Below are 23,388 nucleotides of genomic sequence, written 5' to 3'. Positions count from 1 at the left end.
TTGCAAAAAGAAAAATAATTTTTTTTTCCCCTTCTGCATTCTTTCCTCACATTAGTTTTACTTTATGTTTTAGATTTTCAACAGGGCTGTATGGAATGTAGTCTGGAAAAAGTGAAAAGTGGTAGCAGGCCGTAGGATTCTGTGTCCTCACGTGGCTTAAGACTGTTATTTTTACTGGTTGGAACGTGCTGCGTGCTTCGCTGCTGCTGCTTTGTTCTGTAACAACACCGGTCTTATGGAAGCCTAAAATGGGAACATCTACCTCTGTGAGGAAGAACAGTAATTAAGTGTAATTAACATCAATGGCCCGTATGTTGGCCTTGCATCGCAGTAACCCTTCCATTCATGCTATTTTCTTTTTTTTTTTTTTTGTAAGCATCAGAGGTGTAGCACTGCTCTTTAACAGCTGTCCACCACAACTGTGAGCTGGACAGTTCTTGCACGAAGACCTGTAACAGATGTGTGAATGTTTCCCAAGTTTTCTCCTCCATAATTGCTGAGTTTTCACGCTGGGTTAATCTGTTGGGTTAAGCTGTGACAGCCTGTTACAGGGAACCGCAGCAGAACACTTGTCTGAAAATGTTCTTTTTGCAGAAAGCACAGACCCACCTGAAGCTGCCCATCGTACCTTCCCTTCAGAGGCTCATGATTTACCGCTGGGCTCACCAGGCCCTTGCTACCCCTGCTGATCACCCTCTCATGCCACTAATCTGGCAGAAATTCTTCCTCCTTTACCTTCACCGACCAGGACCACAATATGGGTGAGTCTCATCATTAAGAGCTGTAGCAGAATAGCAAGCACTCGTAAGTTTGCACTGCGAGTGAGATTAACAAGTGCCTCACACTAAGACTGTATCCGAAAGCAGTGGGTACCAGCAACTTCTCTAAAGAGTCAATTTATTTGCAGAGATGCTGATTTGACGCTTGCAACAAGACTTTGTTGTGCTTTTTTGTTCGTTTTTAGATTACCTGTAGATGGCTGTATTGGAAGACGTTTTTTCCAGAGTGCAGCTCATATTAACTTACTAAATGAAATGAAGCAGCGCTTAATAGAGGTAGCAGACTTCCACCATGCTGCCAGTAAAGCACTAAGAGCGGAGAGTCCCGCAGAGGGCAGCGACAGATCACCAGAGAAAGCGAGCTGCTCGTCAGATTACCTGACTTCACCAGAACTGCATAAGGAACTTGTCAGGTAAAAAAAAGCCTGCCCAGTTCAATCTTATTCGATGCAACTGCTAGAGCACAGTCTTAGCTGTGGGAGACGTGAAGGGATGTGACCCTTGGCTGACCTAGATGTACTGCAGGCACTTGTTATATATGGTGAAATCTTTTCCTCTGTTGATACAACTTGTTTTGTTTGAGGGGGAGCTGTTTTATTTTTAGTAGTAAAGTCATTGTCGATAGAGTTGTCCTTAGGGGAGAGCTTTGCTTTTTAATTAATGGCATCCCCACACTGGTAAAATATTTGTTGTTTAGACATATCTGCTACTGGTATGTATATCACTAGCTATAAACGTGAAGTGCTACTTTGTGTGTATACATCTGTTTGTCACAGACTAGGGCCCAAACTTAAGTCTGAATAAGATTACTTCTTCAGGAGATTTACTGGATATTTCAACACGTGATTTAATTAGTGCAGTTTACCCACTTATCATGCTAAAGTTGAGCTGTGACAAGTGTGTTCTGTGCCAGCTGGAAAGCGATATGTCTCCTTAACCAAAACGTTAGCACAAGACTGTCTCCTTGTGTTGGAGCAGGCTAAGGAGATGTGCATGGTCACTCACCGCAACTCAGCTGACGAATGCTCATTTTTGGAAGGAGTGGTAACTTCTAAGAGCCACGTATCTCATGCACACTGAAACTGTGGCTACGCTGTTCAGAAGTCCATGGTTCTGTTCCACAGAGACTTTTGGTTTGAGAAGTCTACCTTAAGAAATATTTGCAGTATTACAGTATCTGGATTTTCGTAGAAACTGTAGTTGAAAGGATTATTTGAGGAGAGTCCCTCGTTCAGGGGGTTTCGGCATACAGGATCTGAGCTTCTTCTAAGTTCTTCCTCCCCTGCCCCCAGCAATCAGTAGGTACTGTACAAACAAACAAGGGAGATCATAAATCCTCCTCGGTCATATGTGAAAAATAATCCGGAGATGCTCACGGGGTGGAACTTGATTAATATTTTGTCAGTCTTTCATTTCAAAGGAGTTCCCCGCTCCAACATAAAACCAGACTGCTCTCCAGCCAAGTAAATCTTATGTTCAGGAAGTTTAATGACCACCTAGACAGGAGGGAAAATATTGCTAGAGTTCATAAGGGCTGCCTCCTAGAACTAGACTAATTCCATTTTTTCACCAATGACACTGATACAGAAAACAGGAGTTTGCTAGTGATATTTAATACCACAGAGCAAAGATTTAATAGTATTCTAGTTCTCCCTTGCATTTAATCAGGAAAGCTTGGATGATATGATTATAAAAAGGGTACCCCTCAGTAAAGTAATGTCAGTTGAAGAAAGAAATGTGTTTGTGTTAAAGTACAGTGTTAGCAGAGGAGGAAATGGGAATAAACTAGCCATGAATTTGAGTCTGACAAGAAATTAAAAAACATAACTCCAGGTGTGAGCTTTTAGAGCAGCCACTCTAGAGAAGTCATGGGGTGAGAAGCCAAACTTGCTCACATGTACTCTTTTTATTCTTCGTTGGTCTTTTGAATGGGGTTGTCAATGTGATTCCCTGACATAAGAGACGCTTCCGCTCCTGGGTCATGTTTGCTAATTTGCATAAATGTTTTCCTTTTCAAAATGTGTTCTGTTACTCTTGGTTATTGCCCTTCATATTTTTCTAAATTGCTTCTTTCCACTGCTGGTCTTTGAACTGGCACTTCAGTACACTAGTCACAAAGCATCTGAAACATCTATGTTTTGAGCCGTGTCACCTTGTAGCATGATTTGTTGCCTTAACTCTAAACCCCAGAATGAGACTGCTGTGTAATACATGCTGTGCATACAATTAAAGCTCACGTTGATTTATTTTTTTCCTTTTTTTGTTTTTCTTCTCAGGCTTTGTAATGTTTTTGTTTTATGGTTGGAAGAAGAGAGTTTCCAGAAAGGAGACACATACATTCCTTCTTTACCGAAGCAATATGATGCACATAGACTTGCTAAAGTCATGCAGAATCAACAGGTGAAGTGCCAATGACAATGGCGGTCTGGGATCCAAAATTAACTTCACTTTTTAAAATGGGTCCTCTGAAGTAGTGAGAGTCACTGGTCTTTAATACACGTACAGCGTGTATGGTAGCTGTACAGCTCTAACTTTTTTCCTGAAAATCCCATGCTATCCCAAACTGTCTTCCTTTATATTTGAGCGAGGACTCGTGAGTAGATTTCTTGCATATCTTAATGAGAACACAGTCCTTATTTGGTACTGTTCTGTAATTCTTTTTATGTTCTAAGATAATTTTAGAGAATTATTGAAGTTGGAACTTTAAATGACAAAAGACTGGAAGCTGAAATCTGCTCATGTTGGTAGTCTGTAGTATGTCGGGTTGAAATATAAGTTAGCGAGTGGGATGTGTATATTATTCTGTCCAGTAAGCCTAAAGAGTTCGTATAATTAAAAAACCTGTGAGAAGAGAGATTTTGGAAGGGCATTTCCTTGTGCCTGCTTTGTTTTTATTCCTTCAGTGTATGTGACTACTGGAAATGCAGCCTGCTTTAGCCTAATTAGTTAATCATACCATGATGTTTGTTTTTAGACTATCTTGGTTTCCTCTGTGTTCCTCTTTTAGGAACAGTTTTAGTAATCTATACCCTTTCTTATTTGTTAGAAATTATACCGTGTGTGCTTTTCAGATTTCATCTTTAAGTGTCTTGAATGCTTTTCAGTGGCTTATCTGTATATGTGATAAAAATTCTGCAGCTTTTTTCTTCAGTATAGATTCCCCCCCCCCCCCCCCACCCCCGAGTAGTAATTTTCCTAGGACTTAAAACTGCGGGGTCCAGTTTTATGTACTTATTTTAGTGCCCCAGCTACTGGGATGGATGCACGGTGTATGGTACTGACAAAAATGGGAATGATAATTTAATTCTTTTGTGCTTTAGGATTTGTGGATGGAGTATGTTAATGTTGAACTCATACACCATGAGTTTCAGGAAGCTCTAAACCTTTGGCTGCCCGTTCAGCTTGAATCACATACAACCTGTGTTTCTGCAGGGCAAACAGATTTCACCAACCCTTTATCAGGTAAGAGATCATAATATTGTTAATGAAACTGGGCCAGAAAGAATTATTGGTATGTTGAAGCCCTGGTTTCTTTAGGAACATAATGAAGTCTGTGAATAAAGATGTTAATACAGTTTTTTTTTCTGTGGGTGCAGTATTTTGCATGAAGTTTTCATAGTGTTCTCGATAAGATGCCTGTGTGAGAGGCTAACAGTGATGTTTTTGATTTAAAGTTTGCCGTTAATGAAACTGGGCCAGAAAGAATTATTGGTATGTTGAAGCCCTGGTTTCTTTAGGAACATAATGAAGTCTGTGAATAAAGATGTTAATACAGTTTTTTTTTCTGTGGGTGCAGTATTTTGCATGAAGTTTTCATAGTGTTCTCGATAAGATGCCTGTGTGAGAGGCTAACAGTGATGTTTTTGATTGAAAGTTTGCTGCACCACAGAACAGCAGGTCATATTATGCCTAGAGCTTCATGGGTGAGCTTCCCAAAGATTCTTCCACGCAGAGCATACTCCAGACAGGCTGAATTTTCCCAAAGTTTAGATAGAGACAGCTGCAAGCAAAGGCAAAAACCACTGTAACTGAAAACAGAAAGATTGTCTCTCTCTTCTGTTGTTGTTGTTGTTCCCAATGCCTTTCCTTGCCATTTCCCTGGAATTTTGGCATAGTGAGAGGGTTGCTCTAGCACAGAAGGGGATGATAGTCATGGTAGTTATAGTAAGGATATGATGAGATTGGATTTTTGGGGGGCTGATTAAGAAAAGGTAGGGAGGGAATAGAAGGAAACTGGAATAGTTTCATAGCTGAGTTGGCACTGTTTGGGCAAAGGAGCTGAATGGGAATCGGCAGGCAGAGAGAGCTGACCTGGAGAGAGGCTGCGCCTTGGGGAGGAATTGGAGCTGACAAGACTAGAGATGAGGATGAGTTGTAGGGAAAGGAAGATGAATTTGGCTTAGCAGACTGGGTCTGGGAGCCTCTGTCAGATGAGGGGAATAAATGGGGTGATAAGAGGAAATTGGAAGGGTAGAACGTAGGAGTGGCTGGGGGAAACGAGGAAAGCAATGGGGCCTTGGATTTTAATGTTTGTGTGATGGAGCTGGTCATGAAAATTAGCTGTGTGAAATAAACTTTGTCAACAAAAATAGGAAGATTAGTTAGGTGACTTTTTAAAAAGGGAGGAATCCTGAGAAATATGTCTGCTGCTAAAAATGTTTCATGCAAAAAAGTAATGTTTTTGTTCAGTTTCTCCTAAACTTTTCTTACTGGCAAAACTTGCTTCTGCTTTCTTTTCTAGCCAAAGAGAGGATAATGAATAATTTGAAGAAGTTTGATATTCCCAAGCCCCTTCTTCCGCTCCAGATGATGAAAGCTCCCGTGCCAGTTATTTCCTCTGCCAGTCTCGTAAGTCAGAAAGAAGCAATTCAGCTCATGCGCACGGACCTTAACGTCTTGCAGCGACATGCCAAGTAAGACATAGCTGTTTTCCTTCTGCCTCACTAGCATGTCTAGCAGTGTCTTCAGGTGCCCTTTACAGCAGCCTCATCTGTGGTGTTGGCACAAGACTGTCAGTATTTGACTTCTGCTTCTTGTCTCAGGTTGTTTTTGGGTTGTTTTTTTTCTTCCCCTTGGCTCTCATGTTACTATTCCACTCCTTTAACTAAGATAAGACTACACAAGTCTTATCTAATGACTGAGATTACATCAGCTGACACCTAACTTCTGCAGTTTCTGTTCTCATTTGGCATACTCCTAAAAATAAAGCCTCCCTTTAGCCTAGATCTGTTGACAATAAGTTAGTTAACCCTTTTGCACTAACATAGTAGCTGTAGTGTGAAGCACTGGAACCCCCAAGAGAGAAATCTGATATCTGGGACTATTAGCTTTGTGTGTGAAAGAGAAAAGACTTTCTGTTTTTAATATTCCTACTAAGAGAATTCAGCTGAAGTATTTTCAAACACAGCGGACGAATCTGTAGCTGTTCTTGCCCAATGTAGTCATTTAATATCAATATTATTATTTAAAAACAAACAAACCCCCAAAACTCGCTAAGCCCAAGAGAGGATGTGTCTAGACAATTCCAGCAGCAATTTTAGGTGGCCTTTTTTTTTTGTTGACTGAATCATCCCACAGTCCAGCTTTGTCTGGTGGAAAATTGCATTTCCTCAGAGGGTGATCTATTTAATTTCCTTCCAGGTTGTCATATAGAACAATTAAAAAGAACTCATGCAGACTTGAGTAGTCTTGTTCTTATGAACCTATTTCTTTATTACTTTGAAGTGCTGTTTGAAGTTTTAATTCAATTTCATTTAATAACCTTTTATGTTTTCTAGGAAAGTGTCAGGAATCTTTGTACAGTATATTAAATTGAAGTCTCATCTCATGCTTATAAATTCTTAGCATTACTGTTTTCAGTAAAGATTTTGGTAACTTTATTAATAAATGCTTTTCAGAACTGCAGCTCTCTGGGAATCTCAGCATGTTGCTCTCAATAGTGAAATATTGGACACAGTACCTAAGCTCTACGTCAATCGGGAAGAGCAGATCACCCTCCATTTGGAGTGCCGGGGAACTTCAAATAAAGGCTGCCAGGGAGCAGCTCTTCTAACAATCCAGGTTAGAGACACGGCATCACTTCTGTTTTGGGGCTGTTGGACATGGATAATGAAAGTGAAATGACTGAATGGTTACAAGAATGGTAGCAGTTAACCAAATAAATCCATACACACGTAACAGTTACCTGAAATACCTAATATGTAATGCTCAAAAGGAGATGCAGATCAACAGCTGAAGAATATGTTGTTGCCTAAAATTTGTTTTGCTCATAGTGTCCATTCTAAACTGCTTCCCAATGTGTGAATTGTGGGAATATGCTCACATAGGAATAGAAGCATGAAAATGTTTATAGAAGTATTCCCGTGTTGCTTGGTCTATGAATTTCTTGATTCCCTCTAAGTTTCAGTCCCTGCGGATTAAAAGTCTTACATAAAAGGCATGAATTATGCTAGTGTGTGATAATTAAATAGGAACATGACTGAGGATGTGTGCTTGGGCACGATGCACTAAATCTGATCAAAACTCTCAGGGGAAAACCATCTATATTCAGAGTTCTTTTACTGGGCTCTGCTTCATTTTTACAAATAGGTGCAACATCGAAGAATTTTAGCAAAAGATATTATTCTGAAATGAATATGTGTCTTTTTGTCATTTAGTTTGAAGGGAAACATAAAAATGAAGCAGTGAGCCAGCAGCTTCATGCTTTGCGTAAAGAAGTGAGACAACTGCAGGCAGAAGCTACGAAGCCACCTTCTCTGGGTGTTGTGGAAGCAGCAGTACATGTGGAAAATTTTATAACGTAGGTTGTTCAGACACTGTTTTAGGTAGTGATGTTTTATATTTCTTTTTCTGTATATGAGAGTTAAAATGTGGAATCTGTTTGTGTGTTTTTCGTAATGCTTATCAGCTTGGGTCAACGACAGAGCTGGAATCCTGAGACCTGTATGTTTGTGACACAGACCTCTAAAGGAATTACTCTGTGTATTAACAGAAGAGCTAACTGCTGGTCGTTCAGCCTCCACAGGGCACACAGTATTGTTTTCTACTTCAATTTATTGTATTCTGCATTAGAATAGCTCTTCTAACCCTGCAAAAGCAGCTTGAGTGATGACAGGGATGCTATGTTAAACTTCAGGAAATGGCAAACTTGTACCACAGCTGTCTCAGCCATAGGCTAAACTGTGTGGTTTTAATATCTCTCTCTGTAGGTTTTTCCCTGTTATAGTGCAGGACATAATTCTTTAATAGAGAGTTATAATTTGAAGTAGCTTTTCACAACAAACAAAATCATGCATTGGAAGAGGACTATATAATATCACTTTTTTGGGGGGGTGAATAAATGAATTAGTCCAAGGCCGCCTTCCTCTTGAAGGCCTTTTAGCATTCATCCCAGAGGTCCAGTTTTGTAACACCATTCTTCTCGAACTCCTAGATTTCTGCTGGGATTCTTTTAGTGTAGTTGGTTTCCTCCAGATTGTACTCACTGTACAAGTAAGAATATTTGGTTACTATTTCTACACATTCGTTCTTGATCATTAATCTGAAAAATTCTGTGGATGAGCTAGTTCTTGGGATTTACATTTGTGGAATTGCATGTTCTTCAGATGTTTTAATTCATATGCAGTGAAGATGGGGGGTTGAGCTTAATAAAACATTTACTTGGCAATACACAAGAAAAGATTGATTCTGTTTTAATTATTTTATTGATGAGCCTGTTAAGTAAAATGAGGTCAATTTTCCTGCAGTACAAATGTAGTTGAGATGGCCTAAGAACATGACGAACACATGATTTGAGGGAGAAATAATCTGTTTCAACTATGCTGTGAAAAATCTTTTGATGATCATTTTCTGACTCTGATTACGGAGATTTTCTAAGGTTTGGAGGTACCCATTTCAGGCAGCAAAATTACTTGAGCTAAACCTGGGACTGGAAGAAATGTTTCACGCTGAGGGTGGTGAAGCACTGGCCCAGGTTGCCCAGAGAGGGGGTGGATGCCCCATCCCTGGAAACATTCCAGGTCAGGTTGGACTGGGCTCTGAGCAAGCTGATCTAGTTGAAGATGTCCCTGCCCATGGCAGGGGGGTTGGACTAGATGACCTTCAGAGGTCCCTTCCAACCCAAACTGTTCTATGATTCTATGATATGAGAAGGCTCAGGGGGTTCTCATCAATGTATAGAAACACTGGAAGGGAGGGTGCAAAGAAGATGGAGCCAGGCTCCTTTCAGGGGTGCCCAGGGACAGGACAAGAGGCAGTGGGCACAAACTGAGACACAGGAGGTTCCCTCTGAACGTCAGGAAACACATTTTTACTGTGAAGTGAACACAGGCTGCCCAGAGAGGTTGTGGGGCCTCCATCAGACACTCAAAAGCTGTCTGGAAACAGTCCTGGGCAACTAGCTGTAGGTGGCCCTGCTTGAGCAGGGGGGTTGGTCCAGATGTCCTCCAGAGGTCCCTCCCAACCTCAACTATGCTGTGATTCTGTGAACCCATGCCTGATTATCATGTAAGCCAGAAATACCCATCTCAAGTCTATATATTGGCAAGAAACCTTTCTTTATTGTCACAGATTATTTTCCATATGTAAATTTAATCTGCCCTTTTTTTTGTTTTTGTTTTCCAGGGCCTTAATAAATATCTACAAGGTGCAGCCTATGCCTTCAATTAAGAAAGTCGGAATTAGTTTGTTTTTTACGTTAGTGGAATATGTGTGTGATGAAACTCAACGCAATCCTCCCACAAGGCAGTTCTTTACGTCCTGCATTGAGATTCTAGGCCAAGTGAGTTTATTCTCTGACTTTTGGATGCCTAATGCGTATTCCAAGTGCCTGCTGATATTGGGGGTCTAAAACATTCAGAAGCCTGAAAATTAACTTCTAAGCTTTTATCCCATTTTCCTTTCAACTAATTGTATAATATACACAGTCTTTAGGAGAGTTTAAGCTTGCATATAAGCAAAATAAAAACTGTTGCTCTGACATGCATGCTTAGTGCTAATAAACGCTCACTGTGTGAGTTAAATGCTAAGGTAGGCTGGATTTTTGGGCAGGTAACTAAAGTTTGGGTACTTCCAGTGTGTAAAAGAGTGTTTTGGCATATACTTTGCTGTTACCGATCACTTTCTAGCTGATGTATATCTTGTCAACCTCTGTATTTAGACACCTCTCTTCTACAGCCTTGCAGTATTCTTTGTGTAGATAGTTAGCCAGAAGTTTGCTGGTACAGCACATAAGTGCTTGTTGTTGGTGGTAACGTTTGCTGTGGGGAACACATTACATGGGTGCTCTGAGGAAAAACCATTAGCCTCTTTGGCTTTGGGTCCAGGCATTTATTTTCATCTCTTAGACACAGTTTGTTTCCATGTGCAGCTGTCCTTAAGCACCTCTAACAGCTGAAATGCTGAAAAGCTCTTCATAGCCGTAGTTCTGTTTAAATTTTTCCTAATATCAGGCAGGGCTGCTGAAATCTGGATTCATTTTCTTTCGCTACCCCATCAGAAAAATTGTATTTCTAGGTATTTTTAGACAACATGTGTGGTCACAAGTGCTGTTCTTAAGTGTGCTAAGGAAACATGTTTATTTTACGTTATATCTTGTAGAACAGGAGTATTTAGTTGATGTTGATCTCATACAGTCTGTCGTTTTTTAGAAAACTTACCTTTTTATAAAAGGACCAAAATTGTGCTTGTCTCGACAAAAAGCTCTAAGAGGTGTGTTTCCCAATAGATTCATACTGGGTCGTTTTTCTCACCATTCCCAATTTCCTCAGGTGTTCATCAGTGGGACCAAGTCAGAGTGCAAACATCTCCTCCAGACGATCCTGCAGAATCGAAGGCTCTGTACGCTCCTTTCTCCTTACTTCACTCCTGTTGCCTCTCACAATGAATTTGTGACTTTATATGAAAAAGTCGTGGCCTTTCTGAGTGAGGATAACAGTGATGTTGTCTTCATGCTGCTGACAAAGGTAAAGTACTCTTGAATACTGCGTCTGGTTTGTGGGTTGCTTTTGTGGGTGTTCTTTCCCTAAAGACTGTGACTTTAGGCTAAGGAAGAAAGGTGCAAATCTGGTACTTTAACATTGACAGGTTCTATAGATCTGCGTTGCTCATCCTGAATGGTATGTGTTGTATTTAAGCTCAAGAGGGGCTGGAGGCAAAAGCAAATAGGAAGCTTAAACTACCCTTTCCTAGCCCAGATAGTATCAGCATGTGCTTCCTAGGGCTTACTCTTCAGTGCACTCTTACTCTTGAAATTAAAGCAGGCTCTCAATGGCTTCTTCTGCCTGATATCATAGAATCAAAGAATCATTAAGGTTGGAAAAGACCTCTAAGATCATCGAGTCCAACTGTCAACCCCACACCACCATGCCCACTAAACCATGTCCCTGAGCGCCTCATCTACACGTCTTTTAAATACTTCCAGGGATGGGGACTCCACCACTTCCCTGGGCAGCCTGTTCCAATGTTTAACCACTCTTTCAGTAAAGAAATTTTTCCTCACGTCCAGTCTAAACCTCCCCTGGCGCAATTTGAGGCCATTATGTCTCCGCAGAGACATTCATCAAAATAGCCTATGAATCCCATTTATTTTTATCTTAAAAACAAAAACAAACAGAAATTGGAACAGTGTCTGAATCTTCCATCTCTGTTTGGCACCCGTGTCCTTCCTGCCTACCTTAAAACTGTGAGTTAGGTAAGAGCAAGCGATTTGCACACCTCTTGTTTCACGGCTGCATGATACTGCCTGCGTGTATTGTCAGTGGAGAAATTACTATTATACTTAGGCTTTGATATCACTCTGATTCTCTTCATTAGTTACACAGAGACGGGGTTCGACAGCAGGCAGGCTGTTTTGGGCGTGACTGTGTGCTGTCCTTAGTGGCAATGGTCAGCGTTGTCCCTGCTGACCTAGGTCTGAACAGATGGCCTAGAGGCTACAAAAGCTTTGCACCTCCACCTGAAAATTTACGGACTGTGGAGATTAGCCCAGTCTAATGCTTGTAAGTGTGTGTTTGGTGGTGGTACTGAAACGTGGAAATTCATACACATCTTTATGAACCTGAGAACCCCTGCCAAGGGTTGTTTCATAAATTCAGGGACTTCTGCAGTATGCTAAATCATAACCTTTGGAGAGCGTTACCTGGGTTTTGAGTTAGGGCTAATGAGGCGCAAATTCATTAGTTTTTTCTTAAATATATAAAAACATAAGGATTTTTTTTCCCCTGAGAATTTCTCCCTTCTCCTAAAGGTGTTGTAGCTGTTGAAGCTTCTACTTAAAAATGCTTCATGTCCTCTGTTCTAGTTTGACCTTACGCAATGGTTAAGTGTTGCTAAGCCACCTCTATCTGAACGTACCAAGCTTCTGGAGTCTATTCACTTGGCTCTCAATGCATGTGGCCTTGAACCTGAAGAAGATATTTTGATGCCATTTAATATCTTCTGCAAGCATTGGACTAACCTCCTCCAGTATCAGTTCCCTGATCACTATAGTGATTTCCTAAGATTGTTCGTGCAAAGTGAGTATCTGAATCGATGCATACTAAGCCTTTCGTACAGAACTCTTCTGGCTTAAAAATACGAACTGCGTGCAGTAGAGTTAAATAGCAACAAATACGAAATGATTTGAACTTTCTTAAGTTTCTGTATGCACTTTTATGTGCATGCTGTGTGATACATTTCTATTAGACGTATTTTAGCTCTAGTAGAAAGAAACACTGCTGCAGATCAAAGTACATGCATCAGTGACAACAGATTTTCAGCCCATATTACAGGAGAAGGATGGAGGAGAGGTTTCTATTAATGGAAGCACTTATTAATTATAGCCATGCCACAGTCTGTAATGCAGCATCCTTGTTCTTGAGCACCCTTCAATGTCAAACTGAGAACTGGAATTATGGAGACCCGGGACTGATACTGAAATCTGCTGAAAAGGTCCTGGTTGACATTAGATGCTACTTATAATCTGCTGTGCCTCTAAAATGAGAACAGAAGTACTTCCTTTCTGTCAAACCATATGTGCTGAGGCAGCAACTATCTGTTAATATGTGTTTGTAGCCAGGGATGCACTAAGTGCCTAGGAAACTCTCTAAGAAGAGAGCATGTAGATGCCAAAAGGGAATGTTAAATTACTTATGTTTGGGAAATAGAGATCTCTCTCACCCTTAAAGTGGGGTTTTCAAATTCATGCCTTACCTAATTTTTTTTATGTAGTAGGGAGCTCTAATTTCAACCTTTTCTGACTTGTATTGAGAAAGGGACTAATATCCTTCTCCTGATTTTCACAAATGCGTTCCCTTCTCTTTCTCCTAAGGCTCATCAGAGCAGCTTCTAAGTCCTGACTGTTGGAAGGCATCACTTAAAGCTTTGGGATGTGGTTCACCAGTGACTGAACAGGGAAGCTTCAAGAAAAATGACTCTACTGAAAGTCCTGTATTGCGGGATGCTGCAAAAATTCTCCTCTCTGCAGAACAGGTGGGTGCCTCTTTGGTTGATTTGTTACGTTTTTCAGCTGAAACAGATGCCTACCAGTGACAAATAACACTGCTGTGCAGTCTTTCTGTAGCTGATTAATAGTTTTCTTCTTTTTACAGGTTAGAGAGACAATAGAATGGCTTTCCACATCTTTCTGCAAACTCCGACTGGCTTTGATGGACTTTAGGACTTTTGGCCTGTTTTCAAAATGGAGTCCTTATGTGGCTGAAGTGAATAAATTTCTGGAGTATCTTATTAAACGACTTATTGACACCGAAGTTGCCAATTTAGCCCAAGAGCCTCTTGGCAGTAACAGAATTCTAGCAGGTAATGTGTCTTAAAAGCAAATTACTTACGAACAGGCACTCAGTTTCTCTAATTTCCTCTGTTAAAGACCATTTAAATATACGGTAAAATTTTCCTCCTCTGTGTTTGTACAATGATGAGAACATTAAAATACAGACGGGAAATGATGATGCTGATTCATGGTCATGTGGGACTTTAGGCTTTATCTTTATGCTTGTTGGAGGAAGTTTGTTTATATTTGAGCTTGCTTTAAAATTATTTCATGAAGACATCATACTTTCTTTAAAGAAAAATAGAGTCTTTTGCACTGAGCAGAGGTTTGGGGACGAGGGACTACTGGATTTCACCATGGTGTGATTTTGATTTGGAGAAAATCGCCAGAACGCCTTTTATTTTAGTATATGCAGGTTTAAAGTGTGAATCATCATTACCCCCGCAATCTCAGATGTGTTAAAGTGATATTAATAAAACATCTAAGCAATGCAAAATACTTAGGATTGTTGTTAAAACAATCATATTATTAACTAGAGTTACTAATAAGCATATGGTATTTTAAATTCTTATTTGACCAGGAAGAACTGATTAAATGTCGGAATAAGCAAAGGACGTTGTATTCAAGTTTGGAAAAGTGTAATATGTTCACTGTTGCTAATTTGAGTATAAAACTTCTATGTTTTATTTTCTTCTAGCATTGCAGTCCTTGTATTCAGTCATTGCTGGACTCTTTAAACCATGGATACTGGTCTTGGATAAGGAAGATGCAAGGTATGTATTGCATTTTAAAATTAAATGAGTTTTTACTCAAGTAAGGACTTTAACCCTGTAAGAATGGCTTTCATTGTTACCTCATTTTTTTTCTAATTCATGACTGTATTGTGACCTTCCATTAAATAGCTGTGACTTGTGTCATATCCTTAACAATTACGGAACTAATTCATGAGTTTCTTAAGACAAATTTTGCAAGACTTGGATTGAGTAATTGTTTTGGATACAAGAAATACAACCAAGCTCTGGTCAGGAAGCGGAGATGAGAAAAATATGAATTGCACTTAGTTCTGGAAACACTCAAATTTACATTTTAGATTCCTTTTATTTAGCTTCCGTAATACTGATAACTCCTTAGTTTAAAACAAAACAAAAAAGCCAAACAAATACAACCCCAAATGCCAGTGGTACGTAAAGAAACCTTGGACCAAATTAGTCCTATGATGATCTACTGCCTTGTGTACCTCTGTCTTCACATGGAGAGTTATTTGTAATATAATACACTTTCTTCCAAAGCCAAAAGCTTTTTGAGCTGTGAGCACATCTCCAACATGTAATTAGAAGGTTGACTGCAGGTGGTATGTGCTGTCATTCAGAAATTCCTGTGTTTTGGTATTTAATTCAGTTATGAAATATCAAACAAGTAATCTCTGTTTACTCAGTGGTATCGTGGATCTTCAGTGTGGCGTTAAAATAAGTACCTCTTCTAAGGAAGAAACAGGCAGTTCTAAGAGTTGAGTTTGAATGAAAGGACTGCTGATACCTACTATATTGATTTACTATGTACTGCCTACTATATTGATTTATTATGCTTTAGGATATTTAAATGATTTAAGTGTTTATGATCTTGTTTATGGTCTGGTAACTCAGCACTGAAATTTGTGTTGCTTCCCTTCCTTTAAGTAACCAGCCCTGTTACCCTTGGTTAGAGAGCGACACTCCTGTAGCGTCCAGCATGGTCTGTCTGTTTACAGATTGCATCAAGCTTTTGCACGAGAGCTTTAAAGGTGGGTGAAGTCCCCGCTGTTTTAATGTAGTGGCACTTTCTGTTCTATCAGACCAAAAAAGATTTTTGATTGAGATGTGGGACGTGAGGGGATTTTGTTTGTTGTGAACTTTTAGCCAAGATGATCGCTGCAGTGGTACCAGGAGCATTTCTTTATTTCATCCTTAAAAGACAGCTTTTTCCTTGACAAGGGTAGATAATGTGATTGATAAATGCATAACTGTCAGATAACGAAGTTGATGTGAAGGAAAGCAAAACAAAATGAGCTGTCATGAGAAGTGCGTGACTTCATTCTAGGTCTGCATGATGTTCCCATATAACATATGTAGCAGCATGTCACAGTGACCAATCCATGTGTCTCAGCAGCTTGTCCTGGGGGTAATTTAATCTCCAGGACTGATCATTTTGAGCTCCTATTTAGCGTTGCTTATTGTGCCGAATGTGTAGACAGACATAGGAATGGAAAAAATTAATTTCACAATACCTCTTAAGAGCTTTTAGGGATGAACTAGATTAAAACTTCTCTTGTAAAAATAAATAATTAAAAATAACAGATTATTGTGTGTGTTACAAAATTTGAGCTACATAAGATCTTTTTAAACCAAAACAACCCAACATAAAAGCAGTGAAGTTCTACATGGAAGGAGTATTTTTATAACTGCAGATTATTGTCCAGCAACTCTTCAAAAGATCGAGGAAGGGCATGAAATCATAAGCTTCCCCCCTTGTTGATTTGGAGAAAAAAAATCTAAAAGCTTAATGTGCATTTTTTTTTTTCTTTGATGAATGTATTTTAGTGTAACTTGCATTTATGGTTTTTCGTCTTCAAAATTGGACTTCCTTCTGTAATCAAGCTTTCCTTGACTATTTTCTGTTGTTAATTCAGCTATTTTCTTTGAATCTAGATAAGCTGTTGCCAAGCCACCATGGGGCTCTCTGGTTACATCTAATGCATTACTGTGAATGTTGCACAGCCCCCAAAATGCCTGAGTTTATTCTTTATACTTTCCATACTGAGTTCAGAAGGCTTCCATGGAAGGAAATGCATCCAGACCAGATGCTTATGGAAGAGTTCTTTAAAGTGAGTACATTGGTATCTGTTGAATTAAGTTCGTAATCAGTGTTGCCCTTGAAAAATAACTGGAGAGCTGGAGACAGTTCTTTAGCAAGTAAGCTTTTAAAGTTTATTGTAGTATTCACAGCTGCTCATTTCGTGATTGATGATTTTTGTGAAGGAGTGCTATTGAGTCTTATACGAAGTTGTGGGGAGCGGTAAAGCTGGCAGTCTTTGTAATCTGTCATTGCTCTATCTGAATGTCTCATTAATTACATATGTATTTAATATGTATTTAGTTAGAGGTAATATATTTTACTATTGCCATGTTGTTCCCACTTCCAAGTTGTCTGAGACAACGTAAACCTGCAGATAGGTGTGGAAATGCTCCAGGATTTACTGCTTATCTGTTTGGGATGAGTGCTTCATGCAGTTCTAAACAGGCTCAGAGTTTCTTAGTTTCTCTTAGAGTGAAGAGAAATGGATGTGATCATGCAGCTAAGAGTTTGTAATAGATTATTTCTTTCTGGTTTGCAGTAGCTTGGTATTCTGTACTGGTTGTTTGAGAGGCTTAGAAAGTTGTATGTGCAACTTTTCTGGTGGGGGGGCAAAATGATGGAGAAGCAGCATCTGTCTACTTCTCTGCCGACCTAAAATGCTGCTGTGGATTTATGGTTGGCTAAGAAGTTGAAAAGTATGAGTGTATTTATATCTTACATTGTTTTATGTACCTGTCTTTTTTTCCTTTCTCCTTCCTAGATCGAAAGAGGCAGCCCCAAGAGTTGTTTCTTATTCTTGGGTTATGTTTTATGTGAAATAAACTGGGTCAGTGTCCTCTCTGATGCCTGGAATCCCAACCCTCATCCTCAGACTCACAACATGATTGTCTGTTTGCTGTATATGATGGTCCTGTTGGCAAAGGAGGAACAACTTATAGGCAAAGAGGTAATTTTTGAAAAGGTTCATACCTGTCTGTCTTAGAAGAAGAATAATCCTTTGCTAGCAAGGACACAGGCTGTGACGACTTTCCGACTTGCAGAATGATTATCTCGGAAGTGTTTCATGCCTAGGTAAAATGCCCCAGTTAGTGTTCTGGAGATGGCCAGGACTAAATCCTTATGTGAGTGTGGTGGGTTGACCTTGGCTGGATGCCAGGTGCCCACCAAGCCGCTCTGTCACTCCCCTCCTCAGCAGGATAGGGAGGGGTAGAAAATAAGATGGAAAAAACTTGTGGTCAAGATAGAGGCAGTTTAATAAAGTAAAAGCAAAGGCTGCATGTGGAAGCGAAGGAAAACAAAAGACATATTCTCTACTTCCCATCAGCAGGCGATGTCCAGCCACTTCCTGGGAAGTAGGGCTTCAGTACGTGTAGTGGTTGCTCTGGAAGACAGACGTTGCAATAACGAATGCCCTCCCCCCCCCCGCCTCCTTTTTCTTAGCTTTTATTGCTGAGCAGATGTCCCATGGTATGGAATATCCCTTTGGTCAGTTTGGGTCAGCTGTCCTGGCTGTGCCCCCTCCCAAGATCTTGCCCACCCCCAGCCTACTGGTGAGGGGGGAATGTTGGAGAGACAGCCTTGATGCTGGGCGAGCACTGCTCAGCAACAGCCAAAACACTGGTACGTTATCAGCACTGTTCTAGCTACCAATACAAAGCACAGCACTACGAGGGCTGCTATGGGGAAAATTAACTCCATCTCAGCCAGGCGCAATACAGTGAGGCATTTTGTATAACTTGTGTGAGAAAAGAAGAGCTGCTGTTTGTTTTAAGAAGCGTCTGTAGGTGCTGTGTTGTAAAGAGTAGGCAAATAAATACAGACAGTTTCCTGGAGTTACAAAATGACACTCTGGGTTTTGGAAAGAACAAATGTGTATGTTAGTTTCATTAGTCTTTAAAAAAATATATATATTTTTATGTAAAACTACTGTGCAGTTGTTTTCATAATTAAGTATGGGATGCTGCATAGTATATCTTTCCTGTCTCTTAGGCCGGCCCTTAATTAAAATGTCTGTTTCCTTTTCTCTTTCCTGGTTTTGAAGAGCCTTAGTTACAAGCACATGCAAAGTAGAGGTAGTATTAGCAAGAATTTACACGTGCTCCTGTAACACATGTGCGCATATATATATATGTGCAATATGATATATAACTTAAGGTGAAGCTTTTTCTGACAGCCTGAGTGAAAAGGGTGTCTAGCGTCAGCCCGCTTTGATTCAGGCAGTCTGCCGTGAGCGCAGGAGCAGCGTTGACTGCAGCGTTCATGCTTGTAGCACCGGTGGTGCTGTGAGAAGAATCGGGAGGCTCACTGAGTCACGTTTATTCTGTCATGGCCAGTCACGTAAATCTCCGCTGTGCCTTGCTGCTTCTCCTGGGTGGCAAACATGAATGTGTGGAGTGATGGTAAGGAGTCATTCATTTATGAAAAGTTTATGCCTGGCTCTGTCTCTTACCGTGCATGTTTGTGCTGTTTTCCAAACTGATCTTCAGTACTGGTCATGCTTCAAGTTGGTTGTGTTAAGCACAACTCAGCAATGGGATTAGTCCCTGTGAGGTTAGGAGCAGCACTTGATCTGAGCGTAGGGGTTTTTTTCATAGCTGTCTAAAAGGAAAATATTTGTCTGCTTGAACGTGTTTTCTCAAGAGTTATAAATCTCGGAACTGCTTTTGCAAACATTTATTTCTTACCATAAAATGCTCCCCTCCTAACTCCATATGATGTGATGACAACTCACAATGGTGTAACAACATCTTGAAGACCAGATATATCTTTAACAAGCTTGTCACTGTCTGCTTCTGATGAGTTACTGGGGACAGATTACTTCATCTGTTGAATCTTAGGTTGAGTTTTCTTGTTCTTTTGCTCTGAAGGGTGATTTTATCATCTCTGATTTCTCAGCACTTTTCCCATTTATGGTTACATTCTTAATATTTCTGAATTGTTGGAATAGGAAAGAGATACGTCAGGTGTTAGGATGAGCTTTCCAAAACCTGCTTTTGCTAGGAGCTCTGTGTGGGTAAATCTAGCGCAGTCTGATTCAGTCCACTGCTTCTGGAGGACTCTTCCAGAGGGGCTGGGTAATTTTCAAGAAGTCCCATTTCACATCTGCCAGCTTTCTCCCACTTGCAGCGTCTTCCGTTTTCCATTTCCTCTGAGGCGTTACGAGATGCTGTGTCAAGATGTCACCAGCAGCTTTGATCTACACTGTATTCCAGTTTAGGAAAATTACCGGAGTTCACATGCTTTGACCTGAATGTATTTGCTTATCAGAAGCTTCTCAGGCTTCAAAAGATACCTGTTTGTACATTGTATGAGTCAGCCTCAGGAATTCCCTCTTAGCCTCCAGCAATGTGTTAAACTGACACGCTGTCGCTCGTTTTTTACCTCCCAGAACGCTCCTGTGACACATTGACCTAAATCTCAAACTTCCTCAGCCCTACGTTCCAGTGCATGAGCAACTTGAGAAGTACTTGGTGTACCAGTGTCTCATTCTTGTTGATGTAGTCTAATTTGGGTTGGTTCTGGATCCCTAAAGTCTTTAGGTTGTGTTGGCCGTCAACACAATTCTAGTATTTGTTCATTCTATAACATGTAGGAATCCCCAGTGTCCGTGGGGTGCCCTTTTGTATTGCAGATGTATACGAACCCGTGAGAGGAGGATGGCGGTAGCTGAGGCTAGACTCTCTGCTGCTTGTAGACAGAGAGACTTTTCCCTCTGCATACTTGCACTGCCTGTGTGAGTTGTGGACCCTGTAGGCTGCTGTACTGTTCAGGGTGGTATTTATGAGAATAAGCACTTCAGGAGTCCCCTAGGCTGGTAGATGATTCACTGAATGGAAAATTGAGGAACCCAGCTTCTGTCCCTGGTTCTACTGTGAACTTAGATTAATTTTTTTTTTTTAATAATTTTTCTAATGCCTCCTTTAAACCTCTGCTGAAGTGACTTTACCTTGTAGGGTCTCCATTTCTTTCTAGCTGTCTTCACATGTTGACATGTCAAATTTTAATGTCTCTCACTGACTTTTGTGCTTGGTTAGAGCTGCAGCAGTCTGAGTACTGTTATGTGAATGCTAGAGATGACATACATGTGTTGGCTTGCTGCTTGAATGAGGAGTCGCTTTTCAAACCGTCTGGTTTGACCATGCCAGTGGTCATCTATTTCTGTGGGGTTTCTGTTCTGTCTCCTTCAAATTTTGGAGTCTGGGCTTCCTTCCAACATTGAGCACTGCAAATATTAATTTAAAACAGCAAAGAAGGTGGAGCTTAGACTGATGTCTTTAAATCTTCAGGAATCGCCACTCATAAATCTTCTTGGACAGACCAGCTCCCTTCCTTGGCAGCTTGTGGGCATTTCATCTTACCAGAGCATCATCAACTACTGCAACAGTCACTACCCTCCTTCTGTTATCCTTGCTAAGGATGCTGCAGCTGAACTGATAGTGAAGCTTCTGAAAATCTCAGCGGGCTTTGGTGCATCTTCGGATAGTCACGTCCACCTTGTAAGTTGAACTGGTTTTGCAGTGTCTCTGAGCTGTTCTTGTCATTTGCAATGTTGTGCTTTTGTATATTATGGGGTGTGGAAAGAGTTCTAGGCATGATTTTTTTTTCTAATTGACTTTAATTTTGCTTACCAGGATGCAACGCTGAAGTGCCGAGCATACATTCGCCAGGTGGTTCAATTTCTCAGCACCTTAGAACAAAGCGGAAAGATTACTCTTGCAGTTTTGGAACAAGAAATGTCCAAGTTGCTAGATGATGTAGTCATCTTTAATCCTCCAGGTTTGTGTTAAAGAAGCGGCAAACTACTTCAAAGCTGTCAAGATCCTTTATTGTACTGCATGGATTGTTGAACATCTGTGACTATGTAATTACTTGCATTGCTATAATGTCTCCCTTATGGGCAGCAGGGCATGTTGCTTTGGTGATGTGTGTGTATATATAGGTGGTATATTAGCACAAAACAAAAATATGGACGTTAGCCCGAAGAGCTGTCGAGCAACAGGACCAACAGAAAAACCAGGGGTTATGTTGTGAGTAAAACTGACCGATACGTAGGAGCTTGAGGGATTCCTTTCTTTGCTGTCTAGTTTTTTAATATTATTTTATTTGGCATTTGCATCTTTTTTAAAAGGAAGGATGACACAAATACGCTCTCTTGGTCCTGAGGGATCAGTTTCTAAGAAAGGATTCTAAACTGTTGTGCAGTTGGGAAAACTGACTATATTGAAGAAGGGGAATTATACTGATGTACACTAGTAGTACGGTGTGTCCACACCCACAGCATTTCTATTGATCTCAATTTTAGTAGTAATACCATCCTGAGCTGCTTCTATCAAACTAAAACTTCGGGTAAAATCGGTCGTCTCGCTGTACTCACAGAAATACTTGTCAGGAGTCGTGTCTCTTCCTGTCCGTGACCCTCACAGATGTGCTAGCAAGAGTGAACAGAAAGTGTCTGAAAAATCTGTGAGAGCAATAACTGTTTCTCAGTACTTGTCTTGCTACTTGGGGAATCTCTGTAGGACAGCCCCATAGTCAATAAAACTCTTTGTGACTTGAAGAGAAGTGAAGGCTTGCTTGTTGCTGCTGACACTCTTCATAGCTGAGAAATTTTGGAGGAGACAGGAGCTCCAGTATAAGAGGAGCAGCTCTGTTTCATGAACCCCTGTACGCGCTTGTTTTGTGTTAAAGGGCTGAAAGAGAGAGTGCTCCGTGTTGCTCAACCAGGCTGTGGAGCGCAGGAGGATCACTGATGTGGCGCGGCAGGAAAGTGGTGGTGTGTATCAGATTTAGCTTCTCTGTGAGGTTTGGAAGGGGCTGGCAGAGGTTTTCAGAGGAGCCTCTGGGGCAGCACCTTCTGCTGACAGGAGAGGAGAAAGCTGGACTCGTCTCAGGGGATCTGGCGGGCCCTGGTGTCAGGTGTCTGGCGGTGGTCCCGCTTGGTGGTCTGCAGCCTGTGAAGTGGGACTTGGCTGTAAAACTAGTTGTGACCTTAGGCAAGTCAGTTAACCTCCTGGCATCATCTGTCTTGGTTGGTCTGTGATAAGAGATGTTTACCTTACTGGAGAGCTCTGCCATGACAGATGACTTTTGGAGCTTTTTTTTTCCTTTTTTTTCTCAGTAGGTAGATACAGACAGAATAGCTTAGTTTGGAAGAGACCTCTGGAGGCCTGTAGTCCAACCTCCTCCTCAGACCAGGGCTAGCTTCAAAGTTAAAACAGGTTGTTCAGGGCCTTGTCCGGTGAGCTTCCAAATATCTGCAAGTGAGGAGGTCTCAACCTCTTTGGACGATGTTTTTCCAGTGATTAATCCCTCTTTTTGTGCACAACTTTTCTTCATAACCAGTGGAAATTTTTCCTTCTACAGTGCCTGATGTTGCTTGAAAATGTTCTTTTATAACGATGGTGGCTTTTTTTCATCAATATGTGCAAAAGTGTACTCTGTAGTTAGACTTTTAAGAGCCAAGCGCAGGAAACGTTTGTGCTTCGAGGGTACTGTTGCAGGTGGCCCATGATAACATGTTCAGGCAATGCCAAGAGATGGTTTCAAAAAAATATTCTGGGACGGAACACTGGAAATCTAGAATCCTGGCAACGCATGAGGGGATTGCAACATTTCAGGGCTCATCTCAGTCATATTTCAAATTGAATCATGTAAAATCTTGGTTGTTTCACTCTAAGCTGTGCTTTAAACTGTGTTTTCTTGGAGACTGTAAACCTGCTTTATCAGAGATGGTTTCAAAAAAATATTCTGGGACGGAACACTGGAAATCTAGAATCCTGGCAACGCATGAGGGGATTGCAACATTTCAGGGCTCATCTCAGTCATATTTCAAATTGAATCATGTAAAATCTTGGTTGTTTCACTCTAAGCTGTGCTTTAAACTGTGTTTTAATACCCAAGTTTTCTTGGAGACTGTAAACATGCTTTATAATTCAATTTATTTGCACTGTAGTCATGGTAAAAGACCCTAAGTGAGAGATGGGCTCCAGTGTACTCTGCTGTACAGTCTTA

General features: G+C 40.7%; 1 protein-coding gene across 1 annotated transcript in view; it reads left to right on the top strand.

Moving 5' to 3' along the window:
* EPG5 (ectopic P-granules autophagy protein 5 homolog) overlaps positions 1-21,178 on the top strand; it is a 49,036-nt gene extending 27,858 nt beyond the window's left edge. The window contains exons 22-39 of the mRNA XM_009278447.2: positions 595-761; positions 965-1,192; positions 3,056-3,179; positions 4,100-4,241; positions 5,521-5,692; positions 6,677-6,839; positions 7,436-7,578; positions 9,402-9,558; positions 10,547-10,741; positions 12,079-12,292; positions 13,087-13,247; positions 13,367-13,574; positions 14,243-14,318; positions 15,222-15,325; positions 16,230-16,405; positions 17,138-17,323; positions 20,664-20,873; positions 21,009-21,178. Of these exons, the coding sequence (XP_009276722.2) occupies positions 595-761; positions 965-1,192; positions 3,056-3,179; positions 4,100-4,241; positions 5,521-5,692; positions 6,677-6,839; positions 7,436-7,578; positions 9,402-9,558; positions 10,547-10,741; positions 12,079-12,292; positions 13,087-13,247; positions 13,367-13,574; positions 14,243-14,318; positions 15,222-15,325; positions 16,230-16,405; positions 17,138-17,323; positions 20,664-20,873; positions 21,009-21,164 (2,982 nt within the window). The 3' untranslated portion in view covers positions 21,165-21,178. The remainder of the gene's footprint in view (positions 1-594; positions 762-964; positions 1,193-3,055; positions 3,180-4,099; positions 4,242-5,520; positions 5,693-6,676; positions 6,840-7,435; positions 7,579-9,401; positions 9,559-10,546; positions 10,742-12,078; positions 12,293-13,086; positions 13,248-13,366; positions 13,575-14,242; positions 14,319-15,221; positions 15,326-16,229; positions 16,406-17,137; positions 17,324-20,663; positions 20,874-21,008) is intronic.
* The last annotated feature ends 2,210 nt before the right edge of the window (positions 21,179-23,388 follow it).

This window comes from Aptenodytes forsteri, unplaced genomic scaffold (genome assembly GCF_000699145.1).
Source record: "Aptenodytes forsteri isolate BGI_AS27 unplaced genomic scaffold, ASM69914v1 Scaffold178, whole genome shotgun sequence".
Taxonomy (NCBI): domain Eukaryota; kingdom Metazoa; phylum Chordata; class Aves; order Sphenisciformes; family Spheniscidae; genus Aptenodytes; species Aptenodytes forsteri.
The sequence above is the reverse complement of the archived record's forward strand: the minus strand, read 5'-3'. Positions and strand labels throughout refer to the sequence as shown.